The sequence below is a fragment of the Panicum hallii genome, chromosome 2 (assembly GCF_002211085.1).
Source record: "Panicum hallii strain FIL2 chromosome 2, PHallii_v3.1, whole genome shotgun sequence".
Lineage (NCBI taxonomy): Eukaryota > Viridiplantae > Streptophyta > Magnoliopsida > Poales > Poaceae > Panicum > Panicum hallii.
In genome coordinates this window covers 52,312,588-52,327,095 of record NC_038043.1, presented here as the reverse complement: position 1 = coordinate 52,327,095, position 14,508 = coordinate 52,312,588, and the positions used below count along the sequence as shown (strand labels likewise).

The following is a 14,508-nucleotide window of genomic DNA, read 5'->3' as shown; positions in this document are numbered from 1 at the left end:
CTCTCTCTCTCTCTCTATCTCTCTCTCTCTCTCTCTATATATATATATATATATATATATATATTCAAACAGTTCCATGTACCACTTGTTTCCCAAGTTCACAGGTTGATTCACGTACTTTTGTTTCCCGATTTCATGGGCCACTGGTGTACATTTTACCGACGCCATGGCATGCTCCAATTTGACAAAAATATAATAAAAAACCTAGGAACTATTAGCACACCAGCAACTGATTGCCAGTTGTGCAATATTATTGATGTAATGATGTCATAAACATTTGTACATACAGCATGTGTTAGAAACATAAACAGATCATATGGGCACGGTTAGCATTGGTTAAGAGATCAGCAGCTCCCAGCAGCATCACCTTATCAAATTGCCATCACAGGAAGTCCCTGAAAGTGCTGAGCACAGCAACCACCAGGCCATGACCAACGCATCTTGCTGATTATTCCAACTCACGTAAGATCCTTCCCAGCAAGTATATACAAGTAAATGCTGGTCAAGGAAAGAATGCTTGACTTCAGGTGAAGAGCTACTGCGGAAATAATATCAGGCCTGCAATGTTGAGAGTAGTTTCACAGGGAGTAGTCAGTGGCTGTGGCTTATAGGTTATATATTTGAGATTTCTTCATAAGAGCTACTAAATGGATAAGCTCCAGCAATTTCGTAATCTGCCTGCAACAACCTGTGCAAGCAGATGTGCCATTGCTTCTTGACAAGCATAGGTGATTAAGTTCTTGCAGGTTTAGTGGTTGGGGGGGGGGGGGGGGGGGTGTTTGGGTCTATGGAAGACTCCTCCTCTTCTATTAATACAATGATACGCAGCTCTCCTGCGTGTTCGAGAAAAAAGATGTGCCATTGCTATTCGCAGTTCCACAATTAGCAGTTACCAACAGATTAGTAGAAAATTCAGTTATGTCATCCTGCCTAAACATACTTGGTCCGTAGATCGAAAAAACAAATTATCTCAAGGCAGGAGGTCAAGCAGACATTTTCCACACGGATTAATAAACAAATGATGCAACCACAACGAGCATTGTTTCATTTTAAAACATTAAGACGATGTATCATGAGGTGTGTAGCAAAACAGAAATGTTATGTTCTGTAACTGCAGTATGACTTGAACAATAGTTACCTGTCAGCGGTAATCCAATGCGCCAGCACCCAATGTGAACGGAAATGTTAGAGAGCCTGCAATGCACAGAATGCACTTACTGCCTAGAAATTATAAGTATTTCAATAGGGAGGAAAACAATACTTGAACACCTACCATCAGCGGAGCCATTAAGAAAATTAGTATGACTGTGAATGCTTTCAGTGACAATATTGTCAACTGAACTTTGAGTTCGGTCACAGTTAGCACCAATAAGGTCAACAATGTCAGGAGGCCTGCTTTGAATAACTTGCTCTACTTGATCCATCAGTATGTTTGACTGGTGTTCCATATATGTGAATGATTCTGCAGAGGTTGCAGCCCTAGCCGCTGCTATACTGAATATGCGACACAGTAAATTGTAACGTTTCATCTGAGCAGACTCAGGATCACCATCAAATGAGAAAGTGCAACCACTATTTGAAGATCCTGATTTGGCATCCTTCCTCCACCTTTTCACGATATACTGAACAGGAAGGTCCTTGATATTCCTCGTGTCAAGTACCTTCAGCATATGGCGACACGGGATGCCAATAAACTCAAACGTCTTACAAGTACAATTCATCATGGAATTGTGCGAATCAAATTTAACAAAATGATCTTTTGGATTGTCTTCAACACTTATCCTGTACTCGAAAATTGTTCCCATCTCACCACAGCTGTAAAGCATGCAATCCATGTATAACTCAAATTCCCGCTCAAACATTTTAAAGGCAGCAGGTGTATATACATTGGCAGCTTGCCTTAACATTCGCATAGATGGTGGCTTCTTTGTGCTCTGGTTAGCATTCACATCAACTTCCAGCTCTGCAGATCGACGATCACATAACAATCTTTCAAACTGCTCAAAGAAGTTTAGAAGGTCATATTCCAAGCTTAAATGTTTTTTCAACTCACTCGTCAAGCTTTCCTTCTGCTGGACACTTTTCATATCAGCATAAAATGCATCACGGCCATATGGCAGTGCCCATTTCTCCTTAATTGAGAACAAATCTGCTAGCCATTGATTATCTTCTAGGTCATACTTTTCCAACATTTCCTTCCATGCTGTCAAAAACTCATCCTCATCCTCACAATCAAATAGACACCTCTTGAAGTTGCATTCTAGAGTTTTTGAACCGTGGAAAGCTTGACTCAACTGCTGAAGAGCATTTTGGTAAATTTGCCACACACAATAACGATGGGCTGTAGCAGGTAATGTGGCTGCAACAGCTTCACTTATTGCAGCAGATCTATCAGTTAACAATGTCTTGGGATGTGTTCCATTCATTGCCATCTTGAAAGTATCTAATAACCATCTGAAAGCCTCATTACTTTCATCATACAGTAATGCAACACCAAAGATAACTGTTTGCTTATGATGATTCAAACCTGTAAACAAAGCAAGTGGCCTACCATAGCTTTGCAATGCATATCCTGAATCAAAACATACTACATCACCAAAATGGACGAAATCAACAATAGACTTTGAATCTGCCCAGAAAAAATTCGTAAAGTTCCCATTCTCATCAGATTTTACAGCATAGAAGAATGAAGGGTTATCATGTTGCATCCTTTGCAGGTACTCTAGAGTAGCACCGACATCACCATAGTGTGGAGTCTTTGTACACTTGTATCTTTTGCAACTTCTACCTTCTAGGAAATTTATAGTGACACTTTCATTAATAAGATTTTGCTTGTGAACAGAATCATCAGGTGATCTATCTGCCAGATGAACTCCATCATCTTGATCATTTTCTGTACTCTGTGATGCCATGACGAGATCAGACGCTGCCGCAGCCCCAAGCTGGTGATTGTGAAAGGTAACAAATTCTGTGACTTGATATTTGCCATTGGTTCCAAGCCTGATGACCATACATGCCGGACAGCCAGTTCGTGTCTCCGGTCGAGGCTTCTTTACTCTTTTCGCTCCTCTTTTCTTCTCACGGAAACCCTCTTTCGAACAAACAAACATTCTTCTGGTTATAACGTTCTCAGTATTCACTGTCATGCTAGCCCTTCGCACGTTGAACCCAATTTTTCCTGCATACATGCTGTAAAATTCATATGCCTCATCTTCATTTTCAAATTCTGGCGTACTCACAGTATCATCGACCAGATTTTCTCTCACAGCCCTTGCTTTGCGCCTGATTTTCTTTGCTTTGAGCATATGAATTGTAGATTCCGTTGCCAGCTGATGGTTATGATTCGGTACAAACTCTGTCAAACGATACTTGCCGTTAGCAGTAAGTCTAATTGTCAAGCTCGCAGGGCACCCAATTCTTGTTTCAGGGCGTGGGCACTTTGCTTCCTTGGCCCCCTTCTTCTTTTCCCGAAAACCCTCTCTTGAGCATACAAAAGTTCTCCTAGTGATTATGTTTTTTGACGTCGTCCAGAGCGTTGACCTCCGGACAAAGAAGCCCACCTTCTCTGCGTATGCATTGTAGAACTCATACGCACCACTCTCACCATCGAACAGCATATTCACCTTGGGCACCATATTCTCGTCACAGCTACCAATTGCAGGGTTAACATCTGCTGCAGCCACATCCACCATAGCATCCTGCTCATCAAGAACGGCATCAGAACAACCAGTAATAAGACATAGTTCTTCATTAGGAGAAATTAGGTGCCAGTGTGACAGAGAGCATACCGCATTTTGCTGCGGATTTGCAGGATTCAGCAGCAGCGGGACAGGCACCTGAGGAGGCCAAGGCACACATGGGCGCAGGAGCACTACATGCCCGGGCCAAGACTGTTGTGCTAGCCTCGGGTCTATGGCGGGACTGCCAGTGCCATCGACAGGCCTGAAAGCCTGCACCAGCGGAGGTGCAGTCGCAGGCCCCGGAGCATCTTGGGGATTCTTCTCCCCAGGTGCCGACGGCATCGAGGTCCACTTGAACCTCCAATTTTGCTGGTGGGGATCGAACTGCGCCCTCGCCTCGGAGGACGTCCTAAGGCGCCGATTGAGAGAATTCGGGGCCGATTCTGAGCACGCAGAAGATGGAGGACGACTGACTGAACCCGGGAAAAAAATGGACACTTATAGGATTAGTACGACAGCATGGTGGAGGAATGAAAAGTTTGGATTCGATTGCTCAATGGAGAAGTCGAATGATCTCCCAGAACAAAATCCACTCTGGGAGAAATGCACCCAAGCAAATTAGGGTTCCTTACCACCGTGAAAAAAATTAATTCGAAGTCCCACAGGATATTCAGTCAACGCCAACCCAATACCAGTAGCAATCACAGCGAGGCGGGAGGACAACGACCACGAGGGAAGAGGTCTCTCGTGGGAGCTGGTTCGGCGGCTTGGGCGCGGGCGCGGGCGCCGGCGAAGGAGAGAACGACGACGGTGTCAGCAACGCTGCTCACTGTCAGAAGCGGAAGATCGAAGGTGGCCAGGTGCCGGGCTGGGCCGGGCCGGAACTGTGGAGTTATATTTGCATCTTGATGAAACGGACCCGGCCTGCGCATGGGTGGTAGTAGGCCCAAGCCATGCCGTTTCTTTGGGCCTTCACGAAATGGGATATTAATTCTCTTTTCCCATTTATTAATAAGAAAGCTGATGAATCCGGGCAACGTTTTCTGAAATGTGGTTTTGAAATTAAAACTATGAGTCGCGGCGAGGTTGGCAAGTGGAGACGAGGCTGAAACGGAAGATGAGGGAGCCTTCCGCCTTGCTCACCCCGCCCACCTCACCTTCCTTGCCGGTGGACGCCACGTCGGTGGTAACCATCCAGCCACCAGCCACCCATCCACACCAGCCCAGCGCCCGCTCACTCTCGTATGAGGACGCGCTGGACCTTGGCTACTGTTCGAGCCCGGAGGCGACGGAGGAGGGAAGTCAAGGACAACGGAGGCGATAGGACGACGCATTGAAGGAGAGCTGCAACAAAGAGGGCGAAGCGGCAGCGACTAAGGAGAAGAGTAATGGCCCTGCCAACCTGGTGGATGGCCTGCGCTTGGTCATAATCAAGCCGCCGAAGCACCGGCTTTCCTACAAGGAGGCGTTACTGTGGCCGAAGACTTTCAAGCCACGGGCAAGCCATGCTAGGTCTGCGTCCGGTGAGTACATCTGGTGCAAAGTAGGGAGCACCAGGGCATCCAAGAGCTTGGCCAGGCCACCGGTATGGGCTAGGCTGGGGACAAGACAGGGCAACATTCATGACCGGCTTGGGCAAAGGATAACCAGTGTGAAGGATAGGCTTTTGCCTCGCATCCCCAGTCAGATTTCACTTCTCTTCTCCAAGCTCGAGCTGAGGGACGCTGCTTCAACTGCTTTGCCCCTAACCACCGCATTGCGTAGTGCCGCGATCCACCGAAGTGCATCCTGTGCTCGCGGTCTGGTCACAAGGCGAGGCACTGCTTGAGCTCGGGTGAAGGAAGGAAGAAGGAGCCTGCTGCCAAGGCGGCCTCGAGGAAGCCACCCCAGCGGAGCAAGACGATGGAGTTGCTGCTCGACCCGACTGGGGTGCCCCGGAGCGTCGCGTTGAATGGATCACCGCCTGCACGGCGTGGTCTGGCGCGCTGTGGGAGGCGGAGCGGGAGGTTGAGATCCACGGCCTGGTTGCCATCCAGCTGGATGCCAGGGTGCACCTGACCTACGAGGCCATGCGCTGGGATGTTCTGCGCCAGCTTCGTATCCCGGTGGATGAATTGATGTTCACCCCTCTGAAGCCTGGTTTGTTCTTGCTGTAGTTTGAGAGCCCGCATCTTCGCAACGCCGCTCTCGCCACCAAGGTTCTGCCTGCGAGCCGCACTGGCTTGTGGCTCATGCCCTGGACCAAGCAGATCAGTGCTAAATCGAGCTCCTTGTTCTATCAGATGCGTGTCTGCATAGAGGGTTTGCCCGGCCATGCTCATCAGATAGAGACCGTCACACCACTGTTCAAGGCGCCAACATTCATTAACACGGTAGATCCGGAGAGGCGGAGGGATAAAGAGATTGGTTGTTTCTGTTTGTGGCTGTGGACCTCGGATCCTGATGTTATTGCAAAGGAGGGTGTGCTGCAGATTGCTGAGCCTGTTGAGGTGACTGAGGATTATTTCATCCGTTTGGGGGAACATGGACTTCCTAACCTTAGATCTGGACCTGCCAAGATGCTTGACTATGAGGTGATCATTCATATTGACCGCATTGAGGATTACACCTCGCGGTCGGGCAGCTCATCCAACCAAAGCTACCAGAGTGATGTGAGTGGGATACCAGATGACTCCTTTGAGGAAGAATGGCCCGTCCGGCATCGTTTTTCGTGGTACAACGGAGTTCCTGACGGCCAGTTCATCCCCAGGACTTCGGTGCATGATCGCATCAGGGGTTCTGCTAGTCCGCATGATCGCTCGCCGCCACGTGGAGGCGGTGGAGGGAGCAGGAACATGCAGGTGCCTCCGCCAAATTACCATGATATGGCTCCCTTCCGAGGCGGCCGATCAGGTGGAGGTGGACATGCACATGGTGGGCAGACCGGGAGGAGAATTAGTGGCCGCAGCCACGGCGGGGACACAGCCGGAGCTGTGGAAGAGGATCCGACCGCAAGTGCTAGGATCACCGGAGGTGAGGGAACCGGTGATGGAGAACAGATAGACTGGAAGAAGAAGGAGCCAGAGAAAGCTTTCGAAGATGTAGACGCCGCTTGCCGTTTCAATGAAAGCTTGGTGGCAGACTGGCCTTCTGTGGACCCCATGACCGAGGAGGCTGCCTCCGGCCAGGGGGCGGTCCAGGTGTTGCCATTGGCGGCGATGCCTGAGGCTGTAGAGCACGTGGGACCAGAAAGCACTGCTGAGGCTCTTGGGCTGGAGCTGACAGATCAAGGGGGCTAGCCTGCCGAGGGAACTGTTGTGGCGGAGTTGCTGTCTTTGGGCACAAGGGCCTTTGCTATTGACCATGCCAGTGCGAAGAACGTGGCTGAAGAAGATGAGGCGCAGCAAGCTGGAGTCCAAGCTGGTGAGGAGGTGCTGGAACACGTGCCGGAGGACACTGTGCTGCTCGCGGGAGCTGGAACCAGGGACAGCTTCTATCACTTGATGACACTGTGGCTTGTGAGGACTCCAAAGTGATTGGGACGGGCCAGTCTACTGAAATGGGTCGTGAGGGAGTGCAGGTCCAACTTGCGCAAGGCAAGGAAAATGATCCATCAGGACTAAGGGCCTGTTCGTTTCCTCCTATCTAAACTTTAGACCCATCACATTAAAGAGAATCTTGCTATTTAGAAGTACTAAATAAAATCTGTTTATAAAATTTTTTGCACAGCTAGATGCTAATTCGCGAGACAAATTTAATGAGCCTAATTAATCCATAATTTGCCACAGTGATGCTACAGTAATTGTTCGCTAATCATGGAGTAATATACCTCATTAGATTCGTCTCGCAAATTAGCACTAGGGTTCTGCAATTAATTTTGTAATTAGACTTTATTTAATACTTCTAAATGATAAGATTCTTTTTGATGTGACCCCTCTAAAATTTAGGTACCCGGAAACGAACACCCCCTGAACCTAACAGAGACGGCTTGTCCCAAGTACATGAAGGCAACCAGCGCACCACTCCTAACCATCCCTGCAAAGAGGGTGACCTGCAAAGCTGCTAGCAAGAAGAGAGATGCATCCACTGACGGCACTATGCCCAAGTCAAGGAAGAGCACCAGGCTGGCCAACAGATCAACAAGGGACATGACAATGGAGGAGCAAGCCACGGCTTTACTAATGAAGAAGTGCAACTTTCTTGAGAAGAAGCAGCAGCCTGATGATCAGGCAAAGATCATGTTCTGCAGTTTATTTGCTAATCCGATGCCGCGGAAGGAGGTGACACAGTACAGAACCATGTTCAACCTGGAGGAGGCTGGCGGCACTAACATCCTTAGTGCTGTCGCCGTGCATTCCGAAGGTTAATGACACGGCCCCTTGCCATGTCATTGTGTGTGTGCGTGCGCCCCCCCTCCCCCCATGTTACCCCGGTGTTTCCTTCAAGAAGTGTGTGGAGCGTGTGCTCCTCTGCTCGCCTCTCGTTCTGGCGGCAGAGACAGTGTTTGTGGGTTCTCCTCCACTGCTCACGGAGGTGGTGTTTATGGAGTTCTCTTTGTTAATGATGATTGATCAGCGCTGCGTCTTGCTAGATTGGAATGTGAGGGGTTTGAATGGTGCAACGAGGTGGAAAGTTGTTCGAGATCTTGCTCAGGACACGAGAGCCAGTACAGTGTGCCTGCAGGAGACGAAAATGCAGCAGATTGACCAAGGTATTGTTGTGGAAAGCTTGGGACAGCGCTTTGACGAGCAATTTGTCTACCTGCCGGCAGTGGGTACCAGAGGTGGAGCTCTACTAGCGGTAGATGAAAGCTGCTACAAGATTGTGCAGTTTGATGTGAGAAAATACTCAGTGTCAGCACAACTACAATCGACAATGGGTGTGGGTACCTGGTGGCTAACATGGCTAACTGTGGCGTATGGACCACAGGATGATCAAGCCAAATTACGTTTCCTGCAAGAGCTGAGGATGATAAGAAACAGTATCCCTAAAAATGGCTGGTCATTGGGGATTTCAATTTGATTTTACAAGCGGAAGCCAAGAGTAACACAATACAGGCGCATGATGGGTGAATTCAGGAAGGTGGTAGTTGATCTGGAGCTGAATAAGCTCAAATTGCAAGGGAGGAGATTCACTTGGGCAAATGATACTACTCAAACGCGCATTAACTGAGCCTTTTGCACAACTGAATGGGACGTGATGCTACAGGACTGCTCTCTGCAAGTTTTGTCTTCTCTAGTTTCTGATCACTGTCCCCTCTTGTTGGTGGGGAACACAAATGCCAAGAAGTACTGTGGTTTTCGTTTTGAGGTATTCTGGCCGAGGGTGCAGGGTTTTCATGAAGTAGTTCAACAAGACTGCGAAGGTGAGGTTACACCAATAAACCCGTTCCTCAGACTACACATCAAGTTGCAACGAACGGGAGCTAAACTGAGGTAGTGGTCCAGGTCGAAGATTGGGAATGTCAGACTACTTCTTTGTGCAGCGAAGGTTTTGATTGGCATCCTAGATGTAGTATAGAAGTTCAGGCAGCTGTTCATACCGGAAGTGCAACTGAAACGGGACCTCAAAGCACGTTTCTTGGGTCTGTCAGCAGTGGAAAAGATCAGAGCAAAACAGCAGTCACGTCTGACAGCTCTCAAGGCGACAGATGCACACTCCAAGCTTTTCTTCTTGCAGATCAATGGGAGGAAACGAAAGAATCACATCAGGCAGCTCACAACTGATTCGGGTCAAGTACACACTCAAGATGATAAAGAACAGCATATATTTGAGCACTTCAGTAAACATTTTGGAACGCTAGGACCACGACCTTTCACTTTAGATTGGGAACAACTTGGACTGCCTAAACAGGACCTTAGTGCTCTAGAGGAAGATTTCTCTGAAGAAAAGGTGCATGCAAAAGTCAAGGAAATTGCAGCTGACAAGGCCCCTGGGCTGGATGGCTTTATTGGCTCTTTTTACAAAGCAAGCTGGGGAATAATCAAGGAAGACCTACTGGCGGCGGTCAATTTTTTCTTCAATCAACATGACCAGCACTTTCAGCTCTTGAATACAACACATCCGATCCTGATTCCCAAAAAGAGTGATGCACAACGAGTATATGACTATAGGCCGATCAGCCTTACATACAGTGTTGCCAAGATTGTCTCCAAGCTACTGGCCACAAGACTTGCACCTTTCCTGCAGCATTTGATCTCAAGGGCACAGAGTGCTTTTGTCAGAAAAAGAAGTATACATGACAACTTTGTCTACACGCAGAACTTGATACGGGGCCTGCACAGACTCAAGATACCGTCACTTTTCCTTAAGCTCGACATCGCCAAAGCGATTGATAGCGTCACGTGGGACTATCTGTTGGAGGTACTTGAGAGAATGGGTTTTGGAGCCAAGTGGCGGAGCTGGGAATCAATTTTACTCTCCACTGCATGAACATCTGTGTTGCTAAATGGTGGCCGGGGGAGATGGTTTAAGCATAGTGTTGGTTTGCGTCAGGGCGACCCACTATCGCCTATGCTGTTCATCTTGGCGATGGAGGCGCTGCAATGTCTGTTGGACTTAGCAACGGCAGATGGGGCACTAACCCCTTTCAACCAAAGATCAGCGAGGCTACAGCTGAGTCTTTTCGCTGATGATGCGGCCATTTTCCTGAAGCCTGTCAAGGAAGACGTCCAGGAGACGATGCAGATTCTGATGAGCTTCAGGACGACATCGGGCCTCCTAACCAACATCCATAAAAGCGCAGTATACCCCATTTGTTGTGACAGTTTGAACCTAACTGATGTAATGGAGTGTTTCCAGTGCCCGGTGAAGAATTTTCCTTGCACCTACTTGGGTTTGCCACTGCATACAAGGAAGCTCCGAAGAGTTGATGTGCAACCACTCGTGGATAAAGTGGCAGCCAGATTGCTAGCTTGGAAAGGCAAATGCCTGAACAGGGCTGGTCGATTGACAGTGCTCAACGCGGTACTCTCAACCATCCCAACCTACTTCCTCACGGTCTTCCAACCACAAAAATGGATGATCAAGCAGATTGACAAGCTGAGAAGAGGGTTCCTTTGGAAAGGGACTGATCAGGCTAATGGGGGATCCTGCCTTGTGCAATGGAAAAAGTTGCAGAGACCGAAGAAACTGGGAGGTTTGGGTGTGCTGGATCTTGAGAGATTTAGCAGAGCACTTAGGCTTCAGTGGCTTTGGTTTGAATGGAAGTAAGCAGATCGGCCTTGGGTTGGAGGAGCACTACCAATAACTGAAGCTGATCGGCAGCTCTTCAGAGTGTCAACGACTGTTACGGCGGGCGGTGGGCAATGGGAACACGGCAAAATTCTGGGAGGCACCATGGCTGAATGGCAAGGCGCCAAGAGACATAGCACCGAGTTTATACAAACTGGCCTGGCGGAAGCATTTAACAGTGAGGGACCAATTTGAAAACCACAGCTGGACCAGAGGTCTTTGGAGAATGTCGATGGTTGAGGAAATGACTGATTTTGTTGCTGTATGGGATCTAGTGCAGAATGTGCAATTAACAACGGAGGACGATCAAATCACTTGGAGGTGGATCTTGGATGGAAACTATACTGCAAAGTCAGCCTATGTAGCTCAGTTCAAGGGCTCATATTGCTCATTCAGACCTACTACACTTTGGTGAGCACATGCGGAAGGCAAGCACAAGTTCTTTACTTGGCTGCTGGTTCAAGAGATGCTGCTGATAGCGGGCAAGATACAGGCGAGGAACTGGCAATGCAACCCATCCTGCGCGCTCTGCAATGCTGAGCAGGAGACCGCGGTGCACCTCTGCCTGCACTGCTCGTTTGTGATGCAAATTTGGGAGCTGGTTAGAGTTTGGTCAAGAGGCAGCATCAGCATTCCGTCTCAAGAGGCTTCAGTTGAAGAATGGTGGTGCGACACTCTGGCAGTACAGCCAAAGCAGGAGTGGCGACAGGCGTCAACTTTGCTCATATACACTGCGTGGAACCTGTGGAAGGAAAGAAATGGAAGAATCTTTGAAGAAAAAGCTGCGGAACCGCGTTTCGTCCTGCAACTTATCAAGGAAGAAATGCTGTTGCGTTTTTGGGCCTGTGGCGCCCCTATCGTACCTTAGTACCTTTGTTAGTTTTTTTCCGAGTTTGGAACTTAATTTCGTTTATGTAATCAAAACATTGTAAGACTTCGACTTTGCTTTCTCTACTTGCTTAAATGACATGGCAGTGCTCCTGCCCTTAGTTTCAAAAAAAAATGTGGTTTGATAGTCTTAAAACTAACTCCAACCGTTTCTCTTTTTTTCAAAAAAAAACTCGCAATAACTTCTTCGATAAGCACTAAACAACGTTCATACACTGGAATATTTTTTTGGAAACTACAAAGAAACCCAGCTCAAAGTGAATGGAGAGAGAACCCCTGTGCCTTGGAAGGATCCGAAGCTGTTCGGACACTCAATAGACAAGTGAACTCCAATCTAGGATCACTCGAAAAGTGAAGTGAACTAGCCAGGTAGAACAGTAAAATTAGGAAAAGAGTTTTTCACGTCAAGGTGAACTGACAACTTTCTTTGGTACTTAAAAAAATATTATGTGACGTTCTTTTGAGCGTATCCTGAAGCCTACCTAATCCTGAGTCAAGGTACCAACCAAGCAGGTTGTACTTATCTTGTTATCCTTGTTATTGTCCAGTCGCCATCCCACATTATCTGTGTCGATTTTCGGTCCTCCTCGCCGACCCTGACATTGACCGTTGCTTCCTGCACGTACTCTGGAGTCTGGAGAGCACATGAACAAGGACACAGACAGTTTTTGTGCACAGGACGATCGAGAAGCTAGGCACTGTCCATACACTTTGGTCTACCATACATGACCATACGCATACGGTCGGTACAAACCTACAACCGACACGGTCACGTTCCCACTGCCGGTCCGACCCTTCGTGTGATCGTGTCTGCAGGGGCACCATACAGTTCGTCAGTGGTCAATCAGGCGCTGGTGCACTCTCTGCCGACGGACTTGACCTCTGACGAGTGGCCGGCGACCGAATGACTACAGTCTGCAACGCGCAGAGCTTGTCAGGTTAGTTGGTCGTTGGATGTGTAGTCCAGGTGCCTCCAGTCGCGCTCGATCGGATCGGTGCACGGCCGGCGTGTCGAGCAGTGTTTCGCTCGCCGGCGGCGTGGTGGTTCGCCGGGACGTTAGGAGACAGTGCTAGCAAGTGACGTCCATCTCGATGAGAATATAAGAATAACAGTAATCTATGCAAGATTTGAACGGGCGCCCTCGCTTTTACACTTGATTTTTGCTGATGCAAAAGCGCAAACTCTCACGAGGTGTCCTCCGGTCAACGCGTCGTTCAGTAGTCATGCAGTATAATGTGTGGATAGGTATGCTGTGGAGTTGGACCTACTAAGAAACTATAGATGCCTTATCGTTTATGATATATATGGCGTCAGCTGCCTGCAAGGACGTCGTCCCTGCATAGCTTCATGCCGTTGTTATCTATCCTGTGCTTTTGTCTCTTTATTTCCATGGTTCGAGATGCCTCTGGAATATGCTAGCTTTTTTTAATAATAGAAAAAACTATTACACGTAGTAGCAACCACACCATGTTCTCACAAAACGTTCAAAGTATAAAGCATGCTTATTGAAAGCCAATCCGTAAACTAAAAAGATCATCCATAGGAAGCGAAGGAGCAAGAGCCGACCTCTCCAGCAAGTGACATGCCTGAATCATCATCTCCTTTTGATCTCCCTACGCCGCAACTGCGTCCAATGGCGTAGCCAGTATGTTTCCTGAATAAAATCTGCATAAAAATTTTTGGTTGATATTTGTTAAAAACAACATCATTTCTTGAGATGGGGTAGCTGCACTATACTTGTACTTGGATCATACGTACGTGCAGTTGCACACAAAGGCACATAGGGCGCGCGTGACCGCTTGTTTGTTATTTCCCGTGTACACACATACATGGGCCCGGCCCGGTCAACGCGGTGCCTGGTCGGCTGGCTCACATGCCGGCCGGAAACGACATGCGACTCGTGGGAGTAGGTAGAAGTCGCGCGCCCCGGATCGCCATACATTTCCACGCTTGGTGTTGGTGCTACAAGTGGCGGCGGACGAGGATGCCAACGCGCCGCGCCGACCGCCGAGCAGCGGATCCGCCACCACGTAGGTCCCGTCGAAAAGTATGTGCCCTAGCAGCTGGTGCCTGCCGCGTATACGCGCCCGCCGGCCGCGGCCCACGATTGGTAGATATACGACGTCGACGAGAGATTACCAGACCGAGAAGCTTGACGTATCGTACCATACGCTGACTATAGGATCGGAGAGAGGGAGAATGATCCCCGTATTCCAAAAGATGCATCGATTAATAAAGATGTGTTATGGGATACATGTACGTTCCAGAAACTATTTGGATCCATATGGCTAAACTTTAGGTAGACTAAAAACTGCGAAAAGACCAAACTACCCCTCACTATATGCATGTTGGCACAACATCAATATAATCCAAGGGTAAAAATGACATTTCTATATTTCTATATGTATCCCACATCTAAACTTTAGCTTATGGATCCAAACGGACATGGACTAAAGTTTAATTATCTAATGTTTAATCATCTAAAGTTCCGGACTAAAATTTTAGTTTCAGATGATCCAAATGGGATCTTAGGTTTTGTAGCATCTTTAAGGCGCACACATGTTCCTCTGTGGTCTCCAACGTCAAACATGATCAGCAACGGTTTCTGAAGCCCAGTTCAGTAATTTTATAATATTTTTTTCTAATACAGGGTCACAGTTACTTTCGCAATGAGTATTTAGAACGTTCACAAGCTCGAGCGGGATTTAACGAAAAAAACTACTCCAG

General features: G+C 48.0%; 1 protein-coding gene across 3 annotated transcripts; it reads right to left on the bottom strand.

Annotated features, from left to right (window-relative positions):
• Positions 1 to 191: 191 nt before the first annotated feature.
• On the bottom strand, positions 192 to 4,535 carry LOC112879829 (protein FAR1-RELATED SEQUENCE 5-like). 3 transcript variants are annotated; one of them, XM_025944240.1, is made up of 5 exons: positions 4,313 to 4,535; positions 3,789 to 4,153; positions 1,274 to 3,698; positions 1,139 to 1,194; positions 192 to 558 (listed from the first exon to the last, which is right to left on the bottom strand). In XM_025944240.1, exons 2-4 carry the CDS (start codon positions 4,020 to 4,022, stop codon positions 1,142 to 1,144), a joined length of 2,712 nt encoding a protein of 903 aa, XP_025800025.1. In that variant the 5' UTR covers positions 4,023 to 4,153; positions 4,313 to 4,535; the 3' UTR covers positions 192 to 558; positions 1,139 to 1,141. The 3 variants fall into 3 exon arrangements, with proteins under 3 accessions (XP_025800025.1, XP_025800027.1, XP_025800026.1); XM_025944242.1 differs by having other exon boundaries at positions 192 to 498; XM_025944241.1 differs by having other exon boundaries at positions 3,789 to 4,123.
• Between the last annotated feature and the right edge of the window lie 9,973 nt (positions 4,536 to 14,508).

Coding starts and splice junctions, on each gene's coding strand:
- LOC112879829 (XM_025944240.1), bottom strand. CDS start 4,022: ATGCCGTCGGCACCTGGGGAGAAGAATCCCCAAGATGCTCCGGGGCCT. Junction 3,699..3,788: donor CAAATCCGCAGCAAAATGCG/GTATGCTCTCTG, acceptor CTTGATGAGCAG/GATGCTATGGTGGATGTGGC. Junction 1,195..1,273: donor TCTTAATGGCTCCGCTGATG/GTAGGTGTTCAA, acceptor TGTGCATTGCAG/GCTCTCTAACATTTCCGTTC.